The following is a 16178-nucleotide window of genomic DNA, read 5'->3' on the forward strand; positions in this document are numbered from 1 at the left end:
AGTAACATTTTTATATGGACTGAACAGTCCTGTAGATTATGATTGTTAGGTTGAGCTTTACTTTTTAATGTATGCTTTGTGTTTTTGGTTATTGATATATCAAATAAGAGCAATGTGTTGAGTACTTTGCTGAACACTGAGCTGCTAACACTTTTGTTTTTCAGGACTTGGAGGGAGTGGATATCATCCTAGGTGTCTGCTCTAGTGGCCTTCTGGTTTATAAAGATAAGCTGAGAATTAACCGCTTTCCTTGGCCCAAAGTGCTGAAGATTTCTTACAAACGTAGCAGCTTTTTCATCAAGATTCGACCTGGAGAGGTACATAATTCATGCTTCTTTCCTCCTGAATCAAACATAGTCCATGTTGAAAATACCTTTTCATTCCTGTTTTCCTTGTTATGTCATCAAAGAGATCTCTTGGGATACTTGGGTGGCTCAGTAGGTTGAATGTCTGTCTCTTGATATTGGCTCAGGTCATGAGCCCAGGGATGTGGGATTGAGCCTGGCATTGGGCTCCATGTTAAGCGTGGATCCTGCTTAAGATTCTCCCCCTCTGTCTCTCTCTCTCTCCCTCTCTCTCTCTCTTTCTCTCTCTGGCTCTCCCCCAGTCACTCTCTCTCTAAATAAAATAAGTAAATAAGCAGTCTCTCTGTAGCTAACTATTCAGGAGCTGATAGTTCTGTTTTCTAAATTAATCAGCCCCATGATGCTTCTTGTCTTCCTCACTACTGATCTTCTGGTTTCTCTTTATGGAAGTAAATATACCATGGCCGAAAGTTAATCTTGGATTGATAAACTTGTTTCTTTACTCCAGGTAAAATCTTGATGGAAAAATATTTATAAATATTTATAAATTAAGTAGCAGGAGATTTTTAAATGGTGGGGTTAAGATACTCATGTTTTGCACCACCAACACCTTACCTGATGTAATTAAGATTTATTTGTATGTGTAGCTTCTAGTGGTTACTGAGAATGTATTCTACGTCAAGTTATAGATTAAAAATTTTTTTTAATGTTTATTTTTGAGAGAGAGAGAGAGAGAGAGAGAGAGAGAGAGAGAGAGACCGAGTGAAAGCAGGGGAGGGGCAGAGAGAGACAGAGACACAGAATCTGAAGTAGGCTCCAGGCTCTGAGCTGTCAGCACAGAGCCAGACGCAGTGCTTGAACCCACGAACCATGAGATCATGCCCTGAGCCGAAGTCAGATGCTTAACGGACTGAGCAACTCAGGCACCTCTCAAGTTCTAGATTTTTAATAGAGTTGGATGTTCAACTTTATACCAGACAACTCAGTTATTAGTTGGTGTTCAAGATTCAGGATATACTAATGCTGGCCAAACTTAACTTTACATTAAAGAGCTATCATGGCACAGTAGAAAATTGTTTAAGTAGGAATTAAATTTTATAAAGTTCTAGCTCCTACTCTGCCTCTACCACCTACTAAACAAAATAACCAGGACAAGTCTATGGCTCAGCTTCCTTATCATTTGAGCGGGAAAATACCTTCTCTCTCTTGACTTGAAGATCACATGAGATGACAGCTATAAAAGCTCGAAATAAGAAAGCAGTGCACTAATGTAATGTGGCGTGTTTTTGTGTGTGTATCACCATCTGCTGGTGAAAAATGGTTCATTATTTTAGCTGGGTAATACTGGATGTACAGCCTTAACAATCTTGGATAAGCTCAATGAAGCATTTATTTAATACCATAATTATTTACCTGTACCTAACAAAGAACAATCAGTGTCTTCCCTCAAAAATTTCAAATCTAAGAGTCATTCAGTCACCAAATATTTATTGAGGGCTTTCTTTAGGCCAGGCACTATTCTAGGGTCTAGGAATATAATAGTGAATAAAAGAGTTCATCCCTAACCAATCTTACATTTTAATCTCTTTTTTTGTAACGTGTATTCATTTTTTTGAGAGACAGAGACAGAACACAAACGGGGGGAGGGCCAGAGAGAGAAGGAGACACAGAATCCGAAGCAGGCTCCAGGCTCTGAGCTGTGAGCACAGAGCCCGATGCGGGACTGGAACCCACCAACTGTGAGATCATGACCTGACCCGAAGTTGGACGCTTAACTGACTGAGCTACCCAGGCACCCCACCTGTCTTACATTTAATGTGGGAGGGCAAAAACTTTACACACACACACACAAATATGATAAAGGAAATACTTGGGTTTTTTTAAATAACACCTGTATAATACATACTAAAACACAGGGTTCTTTTTTTTTTTTTATTAATGTTTTTATTTTATTTTTGAGACAGAGAGACAGAACATGAGCAGGGGAGGGGCAGAGAGAGAGGGAGACATAGAATCCAAAGCAGGCTTCAGGCTCTGAGCTGTCAACACAGAGCCCGACAGGGGGCTTGAACTCAGACCATGAGATCATGACCTGAGCCAAAGTCGGACGCTTAACTGACTGAGCCACCCAGGCGCCCCATAAAACACAGGATTCTTAAGAAAGCATTTAGGAACAAGAGTAGGATTTTGAGAAGTATAGTATTATGTCTACAGTAGATGACCTAGCAGTAACATGGTATAGTAGAAACCGGGAAAATCTGGTTCTGCCACTTATAGCTATGAGACTGAACAAATAACTTCTCTGATCTTAGTTTCTTCATGTGTAAAAATATAGATGACACTATTTAATCATAGTGTTATTGGCAATAATAGGCACTAAAAATGTCAGTTTCTTTTCCATCTTGTAAAGTATGCTTAAGGTAGAAACAAAGAGGCAAAAGACTAGCAGGACAGTGTTTCTAGTATCCTTGGCAGGCTATGGTTTGCTTCAAAGAAGTATTCAGATAAACTAGTGGTCAATCAAAGGAAAAAGAAGACATTTAATAATTCAGGAATCTGGTTTGAGCCAAAATCTTAAGCTTCTATTACTAATAATAATTGCATAATAATATTGGTTGATTGGAGAAATCATCTGCTATCCCATTCCCTGGTCATATAGTAGTAGAAGTATCCCAAATGCAGACAGTGACTAAGGAAGAATAAGTAGTCTGGACAATCAAAAGGTGACTTAATTATGTCTCAGAAAAATGTACAGTGTGTGTGTGTGTCTGTGTGTGTGTCTGTGTGTGTCTGTGTGTGTCTGTGTGTGTGTGTGTCTGTGTCTGTGGGGGGAATGGGTGCTGAATAAAATAAGATGCATAAATTATATAAGATGCATTCCCTGGCTTCCCTGCTGTTGAAAAAGCCCTGAGTACATTTCTGTTGGTAAGTAGAAAAAATTTTGAAATGATACTTTATGTTTTGAAACCAGTAACATTCTTTTATTCACAATGTCCTCTTCTGTAACACCTTATTTCTGATATTGTATCACTTTAGTAAAATAATCACGTTTCATGTTTATTCATGTTTTTATAGCAAGAGCAATATGAAAGTACCATTGGATTCAAACTTCCCAGTTACCGAGCAGCTAAGAAATTATGGAAAGTCTGTGTAGAGCATCACACATTTTTCAGGTATTGTTCTCACTTAAGTATTTTTCAAGGATAAGTTATGCATGTTTCTATTTTAAACCTGCTATTGAAATTCCCTTCTTTGTATGTCTGGCATTCTTTTATTTAGCTCAGGTGAGATCATCTTAAGCGAGACAAAATAAATCCACTTTCTTCCCTTGGGTTGAAAAACATGCCTCAACATTCCCAAAGCACCATTCTGTGTATGATGGAAGGAGAAAAGAAGTGAGAAAAAGGAATCTGTATTTATTAGGGGCTCTGTGATCATCTTAACTGGAGCTAAACTAAATGCAGTCTGTCAGGAAGAAGTACCCTGACCTACCTCCACATGGAATTTCTTTAAGCAATGCTTAACTACTTTCTGTGGGGCTGTTCTATTAAAAGGTGAAAGGTAGGAAGCTGATCATTATCTTGGCTCTAATCAACCCCAGAAAAGAAGTACAGAGAACCGTCTTTAAAGCCCAGTTGTATCAGATAATCAGAAGATGGGAGAAAGTTTAATCTGCTCTACTCTTCAAGAGGCTACATCATTAACCGCTTGTAGTCATTTACCAAACATTTTCTGTGTGCTTACCCTTTGTATAGGCACTGTAGTAGGCATTGAGAATATACCACAAGATAGTTCTAGTCCCTGTCCTGAGGGAACAGTCTAGCAGAGAAGACAGACCTTAGACAAGTATTTACCTGCATTGAAAGGAGAGTCAGCTAGGGGTGCCTGGGTGGCTCAGTCGGTTAAACATCTGACTCTGGATTTTGGCTCCGGTCATGATCTCACAATTTGTGAGACTGAGCCCCGAGTCAGGCTCTGTGTGCTATCAGCACGGGATTCTTTCACTCACTCTCTCTCTCTGCCCTTCCCCCGCTCCCCTTCTCCCCCTCTCACCCTGTGTGTCTCAAAAATAAATAAATAAACTTACAAAAAGAAAGAAAGAAAGGAGAGCCAGCTAGTTTTGTCCCTTTGCCTTTTAAAGAAAATGTTATTATGTGAAACTGCATACATAGTAAAGAAAGTGGTATAATGAACTGCCCTTGTACCTACCTTTGGATCTATCACCCAGCCTAAATATTATCACCTCAAGGCCATTCTTGTTTCATCTATATCCCCCCTACCCATTCCTTCCCACTCCCTTCCAGAGTGTTTTGAAGCAAATCCCAGATTTTATGTCAGCTGGCTCTTTATGAATGGCTTTTAAGAGAGATGACCATGATATCTTCTACTTCTATTTGTATGTTCATATCATACTTAGCACCATAGCACACTGGACAGGAAGAAAAATCAGGGAAAAGAACATTTTAATTCTCAGTGCAGGACAAACATAAAGATTCACTTCATAACCAATTAAGGAATTTTAATTATTGGCATTGAAATATTTCCCTATGTTCTTATCATCCTCTTCTTTAAAATCAAACCAAGAAAATAGAGTTTTTAAAAAGGGTAAGGGTGAAAAGGAGTTTTTTGAATGTTTCATATTTATGGTATAGACTTCAGCTAGAGCCAAAGTGTTTACTTGTAGGACAGCATATTTAGATCTGTTTTATCAAAATAAGAGAATATATTAATATGTGATGCCTCAGCAAACAAAAGGAAGTAAATATTTGCTGAATTAAAATAAACTATCCCAAAGGGAAGAAGTACTCTCTTTTTTGTAGTATTTGATATAACAATTTATGTATTTATTCAGCAAACATTTATTGAGTGGCAAATTCATGCCAGGCACTATGCCAGGAGTGAAAACACAAAGGTAAATAAATCATAGTCTTTCTCCTTTACCCATAGAGAGCCCAGAGCCTTGTAGTGGAGACCAGCACATAAATAGATTGTTTCAGTTCAGTGTAGTAAATGTCCTGGCAAAAGAAATTATAGGGGTATAACGTAGAAAGAAGATGGGGTTCCTAACTGTGTTAAATGCACCAAATAACCTATTTAATGGGTTCATAGGCACTAACTGAGTTCGGAGTGCCTTTGACAAAATTATTATTTTGTATTTTTCAACAGTTTTTAAAGTGTATTTATTTATTGAGGAGGGGAGGGGCAGAGAAGCGGAGAGAGAGCATCCCAAGCAGGCTTTGCACTGATGCGGGGCTCAAACCCATGAACCATGAGATCATGAACTGAGCCCAAGTCAAGAGTCAGATGCTTAACCAACTGAGCCACCCAGGTACCCTGACAAAATTATTATTTTAATAGAATGGAAAAAGTACTCTGGGCTTGGACCCCGTTGCTGCCCAACCTCTTAATAGCTATGTGATCTTAAAACAGTAACTTCTTTTTGAAAGTTCAGTTTCTTGTATCTGTAAAGTGGTGAAAATATTACAGTGCTATAAAAGCATTTTGAAAACCATAAAGCCCTATCTATAGGGATATATGATGATATTATTAATATAGGCCTCAATTAAATTATACATGTTGCTTTGAGAAATGATGTAGAATTAAAATAATGATTGCTTGATTAGAACTCCATCTTAGTAACTGTAAGGAAACTATGAGATTAATTCATGATTTCTTTAATCTCACAGTCTCATTAGAGAGAAATAATATGTATAATTATGTTTTTCTCCCTCTCTAGACTGACATCTACAGACACCATTCCTAAAAGCAAATTTCTTGCCCTGGGATCCAAATTTCGATACAGTGGCCGGACTCAGGCTCAGACCAGGCAAGCTAGTGCTCTGATTGACAGGCCTGCTCCACACTTTGAGCGTACAGCAAGCAAACGGGCATCCCGAAGCCTTGATGGAGGTTGGTATTGAATATTAATGATTTCCTATGATCCTAACTCATTAGGGAGAGATAAAAGAAGTACAGTTGTCTGTAAGGGAGCCAAATGAAAGAATCTCAGTGGTAAGTGAAATGGATCTTACTAATTGTCTGTTTCAGTGGGCTCATCTCAAGAAAAGTAGAAGCATAATTCAGAGAGAGTAGTAACTAGATCAAGGTTCCACTGCTAGGTAGTAGTGGATAAACACCATTAGAATTAGGATTCAGAATATTTACCACAGAGTGAACACCTAATGTAGTATACTACATTATACTGTATACTACATTATACTGAATGTTTTGAAATAGTTATTTTTTCAAGTAGGAAAGAGGAAAAGCATCTCACTCACTAGAGCGGTCATGTAAAAAGTTTAGATCATTTGTCATGTGGCAGTTAGAGATAGAAAGAGCAGTTGTGTTATTGGAGTCTCTAAATTTTGTTTAAACAGGAAATAGATAAGTTTCATGATTGTATATAAAACAGAAGATCTTTCTGAATTTTTCTTAGTCTCAAGGATTGAGAGTATTACTGAAATAAAGTAATAAGTCATATTCAGTATGTGGCTAATAAAAATTTCAGAAGGCAATAACCAAAATAGAGTATTATAGATTATATTTATTAAGGACTCACCAAGACCCAGCTCTATGATATCTGCTGTAAAAGCAAGGTGCATGTTACAGAAGTTAAAGGTTTGGGTTCTGGAATCAGATAGCCCTGGTTCCAAGCTCAACCCCTGCATTTATGATCTATCTTCTGGGTCAAGTTACTTAATCTCCATGCCTTGGGTTTCCCATTTATAAAATGGGCATGACAATAATATAATTGTACCTCAAAGAGTTTTCGTGAAGAATAAATCAGATGATGTATATATGGTGCTTAGCACAATGGCTGGCACTTAATAAGTGACCACAAAATATTAGGTATCATTAAGATATTGTTAATTTTCTGGCCACAGCATTATTACTTTGTTTTATATCATCCAAAATTATGCTGCCATATTTTGATTTATTGCACGATGGGAACATATATCAGAGACACCTTGCTCAGTTTAAGAGTGTCACACTTGTAAAAGAGATGACCCAAGCAGAACTTTTATGCTTCCACAGTGCAAGTCATACTTCTTTCTTTCTGATGTTTCTCTACTGTCCTGAGTTTGAAGGGGCTGTTTTAATAGTAACAGAACAAGGCAGATTGCAGGCTTTGTCTTCTTCAGTCATCATGGCAACATTTGGAATCTGGCTCAAAAATTAAATAACTTTTCTTAAGATATGATAGCTAATAAGTGGATTGGGGTACATACTGGTTTGACTCCAAAACCCATGTTCTTTCAGATACTTACTCACTTATTCCTTTGTTCAGTAACTTATTTTACATTTCCTATGTGTCAGGTATTGTTCTAGTCAATGGAGATAAAGCTGTGAACATACAAACATGGTCTCTGCCCTCACACGGCTTACATTCTCTGGGTAGAAACAAAGATAAAACGGTATCAGATAGTGATAAGTGCTATGAAGAAAATAAAAGAGAGTGATGGGATAAAGAGTGCCTGAGGATGGGAGACACTGGAAGGCTGTTTGAGATTGAGTGGTTTGTATCTAAATGTAAATTTAGAAGGTTACTCTGAGGAGCTTCATTTGAACTGAGACCTGAATTATGAGAAGGAGCCCGCCATCCCAAAACCCAGGGGAAGAACATTCTCAAAGAGGGAGTAACAAGTACAAAGATCTGCAGGTAGGAGACCTTGGCATGGGTCTAGATCAGTGCTGTCTCATAGAACTTTGTGTACCGATGGAAATCTGTTTGGTGATGTCCAGTTTAGTAACCTATGGCCACATATGGCCAATTGTGAACTTGAAATGTGGCTAAGTTACTAAGGAACTGAATTATAATTCAGTTTACATTTAAATAGCCATATGTGGCTAGTGGCTCCCATATTAGACAGCACAGGTCTAGATCCTAGTAAATGGAAGGGAAAGGAGTAAAAACAGTAAGTAAGGTCAGGGGTGCCTGGGCGGCTCAGTCAGTTAAGCATCCAACTCTTGATCTCAGCTCAGGTCTGATCTCAGGGTCAAGTCTTTTTTTTTTTTTTTTTTTTTAATTTATTTTGTGAGAGAGAGAGTGAGCATGCTCATATGCACGTGGCGGGAGGGGCAGAGAGAGAGGGAGATAGAGAATCCCAAGCAGGCTCCACACTGTCAGCACAGAGCCCCACATGGGTTAGGAAGCCACAAACTGTGAGAGTTGATGCTTAACTGACTGAGCCACCCAGGTGTCCCTTGGGGTCAGGTCTTGACCTCAGGGTCATGAGTTGGGCTCGGTGCTGGGTGTGGACCCTACTTTAGAAAAAAAATGAGGTCAGAGAAGTAAGTGGAAGGGGCCAGATTGTCTAAGGCCTTATAGGCCATTAAAGAGTTTAGATTTTATTTTAGTTACAATAGAAAGCTATTAGAGGGCATGATGTGATCTGATTTTCCATTTTTAAAAGACCATTTTGACTGCTGGGTGAATGCTCCATTGAAGGGGCAGTAAAGCAGAAGCATGGTGAAGTCTGTTGCAGGATCTGGGTGAGAGATGATGACAGCTGGGGCTTAAGTATTGGCAATGAAGAAGGGGAAAAGTGGTCAGAGATACATTTTGGAGGTAGGCCTGACAGAATTACTGATAAATTAAGTGTTGGAAATGGCAAGGAAAAGAAAATCAAGATTTATTCCTAGGTTTGATCATTTAGTACAATGGGAAAGTCTGAGAGAGAAGCACAGTTGGGGATATGGAAAATCAAAACTTCTGTTTTAGGCATGTTAAGTTTTAAATATGATCACTCCATCTTTATGTCTGCCATATTTATATAACACCATCAGGCATCTCCTTCTTTGTCGAGTAAAGTATCCTACCTCCAGTTTACCTTGAATTTGGGGAGCTATTATTTTTGTTTGTTTGTTTTTATCCCTAATTTTCAGTGAAAACACTGAGATTGGAAAGTTTAAGTGACTCGTTCAGTGTCTCACAGATAGTAAGTTGCAAAGCTAGGACAAAAACCTATGTTTGTCTGATACCGTATCCCATGGCTTTTTCCACCAAATAGAAATTCTTCGTTGTTTAGATACTATGTCTGATGTATCCTCTCTTTGTAATAGCAAAAATAACCAAAGATTCAAGTATTCATGAGTTTTGGTATCTTGAACAATTTAGAAAGCTTTACTTATAGAGAGATTTATGTTACTTTTAGAAATCACATCCTGTCTCTGTTTTTTTTCTAGCTATAGAGACGTCACAGTTGAAGACTTTAAAAAATCTTGATGTCTCTATTGACTAACATTAGCTAGTTCTTATTAAATTATACTCTATGTTTTTAGGGGAGTAACTCTCAAAAACTATGTCTTCAAAATGCTGTAGTACTGGTTGAGATTCCAAAACTAAAGCATGTAAGACAATTCTAAAGGAAGATAGCTTTGGTGGCCTGACCATTAGTATCACAGAGTTTTGGGACTGGGATACAATTTTTGGAAATAATTTATTCCAGCCACCTAATTTTATAGAAGTGAGCCTAAAAAGTAATTTCTCCAAAGTACATGTATCCTAAGTACAAACTTAGAATAGAATCCTGTACATTTTCTGGTCAGTCCCTTTTTACCTTCATATATCCCATGATGCTTTCTTTGTATCTTTACATCCTGAGAATTTTTTTTTAAGATGCACAACTACATCTTAAATCATCAAGATGACTGATCTTGATAATTACCACAATTCTTGTTACATTGTAAGTGCTTAATAAATGAATGTTGAAAATAAGATTGTTAATTTTTCCTGTTGAGTTGAATGTGAGCAGAATTTTATGCTCTACTTTCTATTTGATGTTTTAAGTGCATTAGAATATCCTATTACAACTGTTGTCCCTCTCTTTAATTTTTTCACTTGGGAGAAAAGTATTGTTGTTGTTTTATTTTTCAAACCTTCACTCAAATCCTGATGACTAATGAAGTTAAATACCTTTTCATAGTTTATATGGTTTATAGGTCATTTGTATATTATCGTTTCTGGAGTGCCTGTTCAAATTTTTTGCTCATATTTTTATTGTGCTGTCTGTCTTACTAGTTTATAGGAGTTCTTAATCCATGTCTCACTCCCAATCTCAGGGAGAAAGCATCAGTATTTCATAATTAAGTATGATGCTTGTTCTAGGGTTTGTTAGCTACATTATTTGATAAGGAAGTTTTCTTTTATTCCTAGTTTCCTGAGAGTTTTTATCATAAACGAATGGTGACTTTTAATTCATTGGTTAATGTACATTTGACCTTTGAAAAACTTGATTTTGAACTGCATGGGTCTACCTACAGGCAGATTTTTTTGATAAATATAACATAGTGCTATCAATGTATTTTCTCATCCTCACGATTATCTTAATAATATTCTTTTCTCTAGCTTACTTTATTGTAAGAATACAATATATAATATTTGTAACATATAAAATATGTGTTAATCAACTGTTTGTGTTATCAGTAAGGCTTCCAGTCAACAGTAGACTATAGTAATTAAGTTTTGGGGGAATTAAAAGTTATATACAGATTTTTAACTGCATGGAGGGGTTGGTGTCTCTAACACCTATGTTGTTCAAGGGTCAGCTGTAATAATATGATTTTTCTCCCTCTCTGTATTAAGTGGTAGGTTACACTGATTAATTTTCAGTCATTAAACCAACTTTACATTCTTGGAGTAAATGCAATTTGATTATGTTTTTCTTACTATATTATTTTAGAATTTTTTGTAACTATTTTTGTAAGAGAGAGAAGCCTGTCATTTTCTTTTTTCGTGATATTGTCAGGTTTTAGTATCAAGTTTATGCTGGCCTCCTAAATCTCTTCAAAAAACTAACTTTTGGGTTTTTTTATACTATAAATATTCTAATTTAATTTATGCCAGTTAATATCTTCATTATTTTCTTTCTATCTTATTGAACTGTTGTTTTTCATTTCTTGAAATGGATACCCTTTGCTGTTCATTATTTCTTACAACCTAACCTTAGAATTTAAGTGACTTGCCTAAGGTCACATAGCAACGAAATTAGTAGAGTCTAGGACTGTTCTCCCAGACCCATGTTTTTACTCTTCACCATGACAGCTTTTTTTTTTTTTAGAAGAAAGAGAATAAAAAATAGTAATAATCATTGAGTGCTTAGTATGTTCCAGACACTGTTCTAAATATTTTACATATGGTGGTATCTTTTAAGCCTCTGAATTACATATAAACCAAATAAGACAATTTTTTTTTAGTTTTGTTTCCAAATGTCTTTTTTTTTCTCTGTGTGCTGTCTTCTCAGTATTAGAATTCTAATTCTCTAATTAGTATTCTAATTCTCAGAATTAGAAACAGGTCTATGGAAACTAATTTTCCCTCTTTTTCCTAGATCCTTCTAGGAATCTTTTTTTTTTTTTTCCTAAATTTTTTTTTTCAACATTTATTTATTTTTCGGACAGAGAGAGACAGAGCATGAATGGAGGAGGGGCAGAGAGAGAGGGAGACACAGAATCGGAAACAGGCTCCAGGCTCTGAGCCATCAGCCCAGAGCCCGACGCGGGGCTCGAACTCACGGACCGCGAGATTGTGACCTGGCTGAAGTCGGACGCTTAACCGACTGCGCCACCCAGGCGCCCCTGATCCTTCTAGGAATCTTGAGAGAGAGATTTTCCCTGTTAGACCCCTCCATATATATGTATATATATGCCTCTAAGCTGGAGATGGAAACTTTTATAAGAATTGTTTTATAAGGGACCTCACTTTAATGATATGAATGAACGCTCCCTTTTCTGTTATATCTGGTGTTCAGAGCATCTGCTTCACCAGCTGAAGAGCTAAAATTGGTTCAGATCCCAGTTTATACGTTAGAATAGTAAGTCATAAGGATAGCTAATAATGATAACAAGGCATTCAGCCTATATTTTTGTTCCACCTTTTGCTTTTCAAACCATTTCCATATATCGTAATTAGTACCAACAACCTAATGAACAAGAAGCATTTAGGAATTCTTGGTTTAATCATGAGGAAACTGGGCACAGAAAAGGTTATAACTTGCTAGGGTCGTTTAACTAGGTAGTTCATCCATTCAGTGGGTCGTGGTTGCAGTGATTCTTGCCAGGGGGTACACCGGTATCATCTTTAGAGCTTTAAAGCAAAACAAGTGCCCAGGCCTTACTTTGAGATCCCTCATCTGTCTGTGGTGGACTTGAGCATCAACTGTTTGTTTGGGTTTTTTTAATGTTTATCTATTTTGAGATAGAGAAAGAGTGTGTGCGTGTGTGTGTGTGTGTGTGTGTGTGTGTGTGCGCGCTCGCGCACGCGCGTACAGGGGAAGGGGCAGACAAAGGGGGAGAGAGAGAATCCCAAGCAGGCTCCACGTTGATCACACAGCGCTCAGTCCCACAGACCGCAAGATCATGACTTGAGCCAAAATCAAGAGTCTGACGCTTAAGCAACTGAGCCACCCATGTGCCCCCAGCTGCATTTTTTTGTTTTTCAAGATCTGCAGCTGATTTATGTGGGTCCTCTGATAATGAAACCACTGATCCACTCCATACCTATTGTGCCTATACCATACTAACAGAAGTTGTGCTAGTAAGTAACAGAGCTAGATCTAAAATTTAAGTTTCCTTTTATTCGATATAGTTTTGAGTTTTACTTTTCACTATTCTAATATATAACTGCCCCTAAGTTTCTGTTGTTTTTAAACAAGAACAATATAATACTAGAATTAATGGGTCCATAAGATTATCACAACACTCTTCTTTGTCTAGACATTCAGAAATGGGAAGTAATTGAATTTTTAAAGTTAAGTGTTCTCTATATATGCACCTAAATCTTAAAATAGCTAACAAATGAATTCACAAAACTGAAGAGCCAAAACATCTTAAAAAGTAATCACTACCCCCAATAATGTAGATATAGTAAAAAGTATTGGATTGTACAACTGAATGGATGAATTATATGGTATGTGAAGTGTATCTCAATAAAGATGTTTAAAAAAAACAACAACCAGAGTCACTACCATGATTCTCAGTTGCAATCCATACTTTGTAGCCTTTTTAAAAATGTTTGTTTGTTTGTTTGTTTATTTATTTATTTTATTTTTTGAGAGACAGCCTGAGCGGGGGAGGGGCAGAGAGAGAGGCAGACACAGAATCTGAAGCAGCCAGCAGGCTCTGAGCTGTCAGCACAGAGCCCGATGCGGGGCTCAAACTCATGAACCATGAGCTTGTGACCTGAGCCAAAGTCAGACACTTTAACCGACTGAGCCACCCAGGTGCCCCTGTAGCCTTCTTATTGAGAAAAGGAAAGAAATTTGCCTCTCTCCAGGGCTCCCAGGTGATATCTTCCACTTGAATTTCCTATCAGTGTGTGCATAATTAATTTTTGCCCTACATACTGTTGAAATATTAACCCATGACAAAGAAATATAAGGACTTAGAGATATGACATTAAAAGTTATTGATATTTAGCATTTTTAAAGTATTTTTTATGTCCGTTGAGTATGCCTTCCCTAACTGTCCTATAGAGTTAATATCTTCCACATTTTACAAATGATGAAACTTTATGCCTCTGTTTCTAACTGCCAGTTTCCACACTTATACCTACTTTTCCATAGACAGTACAGATTGCCAGGGCTAGGAATACTGAAGACATAAATCATTTGGCTCTGCAGTATTAGTATTGGATTAAAACCAAATGCAAGTGGCAAAATAACACATGGTGAAAGCATGGGCTATGTTTCTATGATGCCAGGCAGAGTTGAATTAATTCTTTGAGAGGAGGTGTGAATACACATGTATAATGATAGTTTAACACAACTGTGAGCAAAATATTTTGTCACATTCCCCTGTGTTGTTAGATTTGGTCTGCCATCTGCCATTCTTGCATTGAGTAGTTTAGAGCACCCATGAGTACCAAGGACTTGAAAGAGGCCACAGGGTTTTCACTGGAAGGAAGACAGATGATTCTTACATTTCTACTGTTTTTCCTAAGTATTATCTGAGGAATGATTTCTTTCACTGGAGATTACAGGGTAACAAGCATTTTTTTTCTTGGTGTTGTATGTGTAAGGTAGTTGTGAATTCTAGTTTTTTATCTGTTCTGATTCATGGAATTCCTTTGTTTTGGCTAATATATACTGCCTATCAATCTAAGTTTATCACGATAAATTCAGTATATTCAGTTTAAGAAAGCAGAAGAAAGTGTACAATAAAAATTGTAAGTATTTCTGGGGCACCTTGGTAGCTCAGTCAGGTGTTTGACTCTGGCTCAGGTCATGATCTCACGGTTCGAGAGTTTGAGTCCCATTTCAGGCTCTCTGCTGTCAGTGCAGTCTGCTTCATATCCCCTGTCTCCCTCTCTCTCTGCCCCTCCCCCACTCGTGTGGGGTGTGTGTGTGTGTGTGTGTGTGTGTGTGTGTGTGTGTGTGTGTGTACACAGGTGCGCATGCATGCACGCACTCTTTCTCTCAAGGGTGAATGAACATTAAAAAAATTTTTTGAATTGTAAGGATTCCATGCAAAATAATTAAAATTCAAAAGTCTCAGTACATAAAGGATAATGATCTGTCATCAGAAATATTAAATCCTGTGGAAACACACTTCATTCCTAGACACTGCCAGATAAATGAGGTTTACTACAAAGTATGTACAGGTTTTCTTTTAGTCCCTGAAAGAATGAAGATAAAAAAATCATAAAAAGAGTATGAGTAGTTGTTTTTGAAGTAAGTGATCAGAAACTTAGATACTAATAGTCCAAACCAGAGCAACTATTAACTCTGGAAAGCTCAAGCTTTTGTCATAAGCCTGTATTGCATATACTCTCTAAAAGAGTCTATATATGGCCTTTTCCCTAAGTCAAGGTTTCTTACCCTCAGCAACCTTGGTCTGTACACACTACCAGGGACCCCCTACTACCTCTCTCCCCAGTTGTGACAATCAAAAATGTCTCCAGATGTTCCCAAATATTCTCTGGGGGACAAAATCACCCCTGGTTGAGAACCACTGCCCTGGATATATTAGAGAAGAGAAACTATAATACAAATTGGTAAGATTCTGAGAGAGGGTAGGATAGAACTCAAAAGGTTGATTTTTATTTTTTTAAGGACTAAAGGCCAAAGGTTTTGAATTCATACTATTTTAATCAAGTGACTTATTAAAAAGGAAAGTGTCTGGTTCAAAGATTTGCCCTTAAATAAGCATCAAGAAGTGTGCATGTCTTACCAGAAGATCAGTTTATCAGGTTATTTTGTATGCATTCCAAGCAGGATTTACAGAAGAAATCAGACTTGATCCTTCTTTCTTGGAATATGTATTTTAGGTTTCTAAAATCACTTATAAATAAATGTATCTTTTAAAAGACATTTCTTTTTTTTTTTGAATGTGTATTTATTTTTGAGAGAGAGTGAGACAGAGCGTGAGTTGGGGAGGGGCAGAGAGGGAGACACACACAGCATCCGAAGTAGGTTCTAGCTTCGGAGCTGTCAGCACAGAGCCCAACACAGGGCTTGAACTCACAAGCCTTGAGATCATGACCTGAGCTGAAGTTGGACACTTAACCAGCTGAAACACCCAGGCACCCCTAAATAAATGGATCTTTATTTCAAAAAGTCTTCATGAAAGGAATCAGACTTAATTAACCCTTTGCTTAACAAGGTTAAACAATCTTGCTAACTTTAACAAAAAGAGTTTTTAATTTTCTTATTTTGATACCGCCTTATGGGCCACGATAGCACAGTTTAGCTTTTCTGTTTTTGCTTTTTTATTGCCATCAGTTACCTGGCAGAGCACTGATGATTTATTTTATACCTTCTGTATGATAGCCCACTGGACACTGTGTCCTCGATTCACAATTATTTTACCTGGTGACTTTGAAGTAGTACAGTGACTCTTGCCTTCACTGATTCTTTCCTTTTTCTTTTCTCACAT

The 16178-nt window shown here is 37.4% G+C and overlaps 1 protein-coding gene across 21 annotated transcripts in view; it reads left to right on the top strand.

Moving 5' to 3' along the window:
• EPB41 (erythrocyte membrane protein band 4.1) overlaps positions 1 to 16178 on the top strand; it is a 200414-nt gene that overhangs the window by 131970 nt on the left and 52266 nt on the right. For all 21 annotated transcript variants that reach the window (XM_019836513.3, XM_019836510.3, XM_023258386.2 and 18 more), the window contains 3 exons: positions 165 to 317; positions 3381 to 3478; positions 6043 to 6215. In XM_019836513.3, coding sequence (XP_019692072.2) covers positions 165 to 317; positions 3381 to 3478; positions 6043 to 6215 — 424 coding nt within the window. The remainder of the gene's footprint in view (positions 1 to 164; positions 318 to 3380; positions 3479 to 6042; positions 6216 to 16178) is intronic.

Source organism: Felis catus, chromosome C1 (genome assembly GCF_018350175.1).
Source record: "Felis catus isolate Fca126 chromosome C1, F.catus_Fca126_mat1.0, whole genome shotgun sequence".
Taxonomy (NCBI): Eukaryota; Metazoa; Chordata; class Mammalia; order Carnivora; family Felidae; genus Felis; species Felis catus.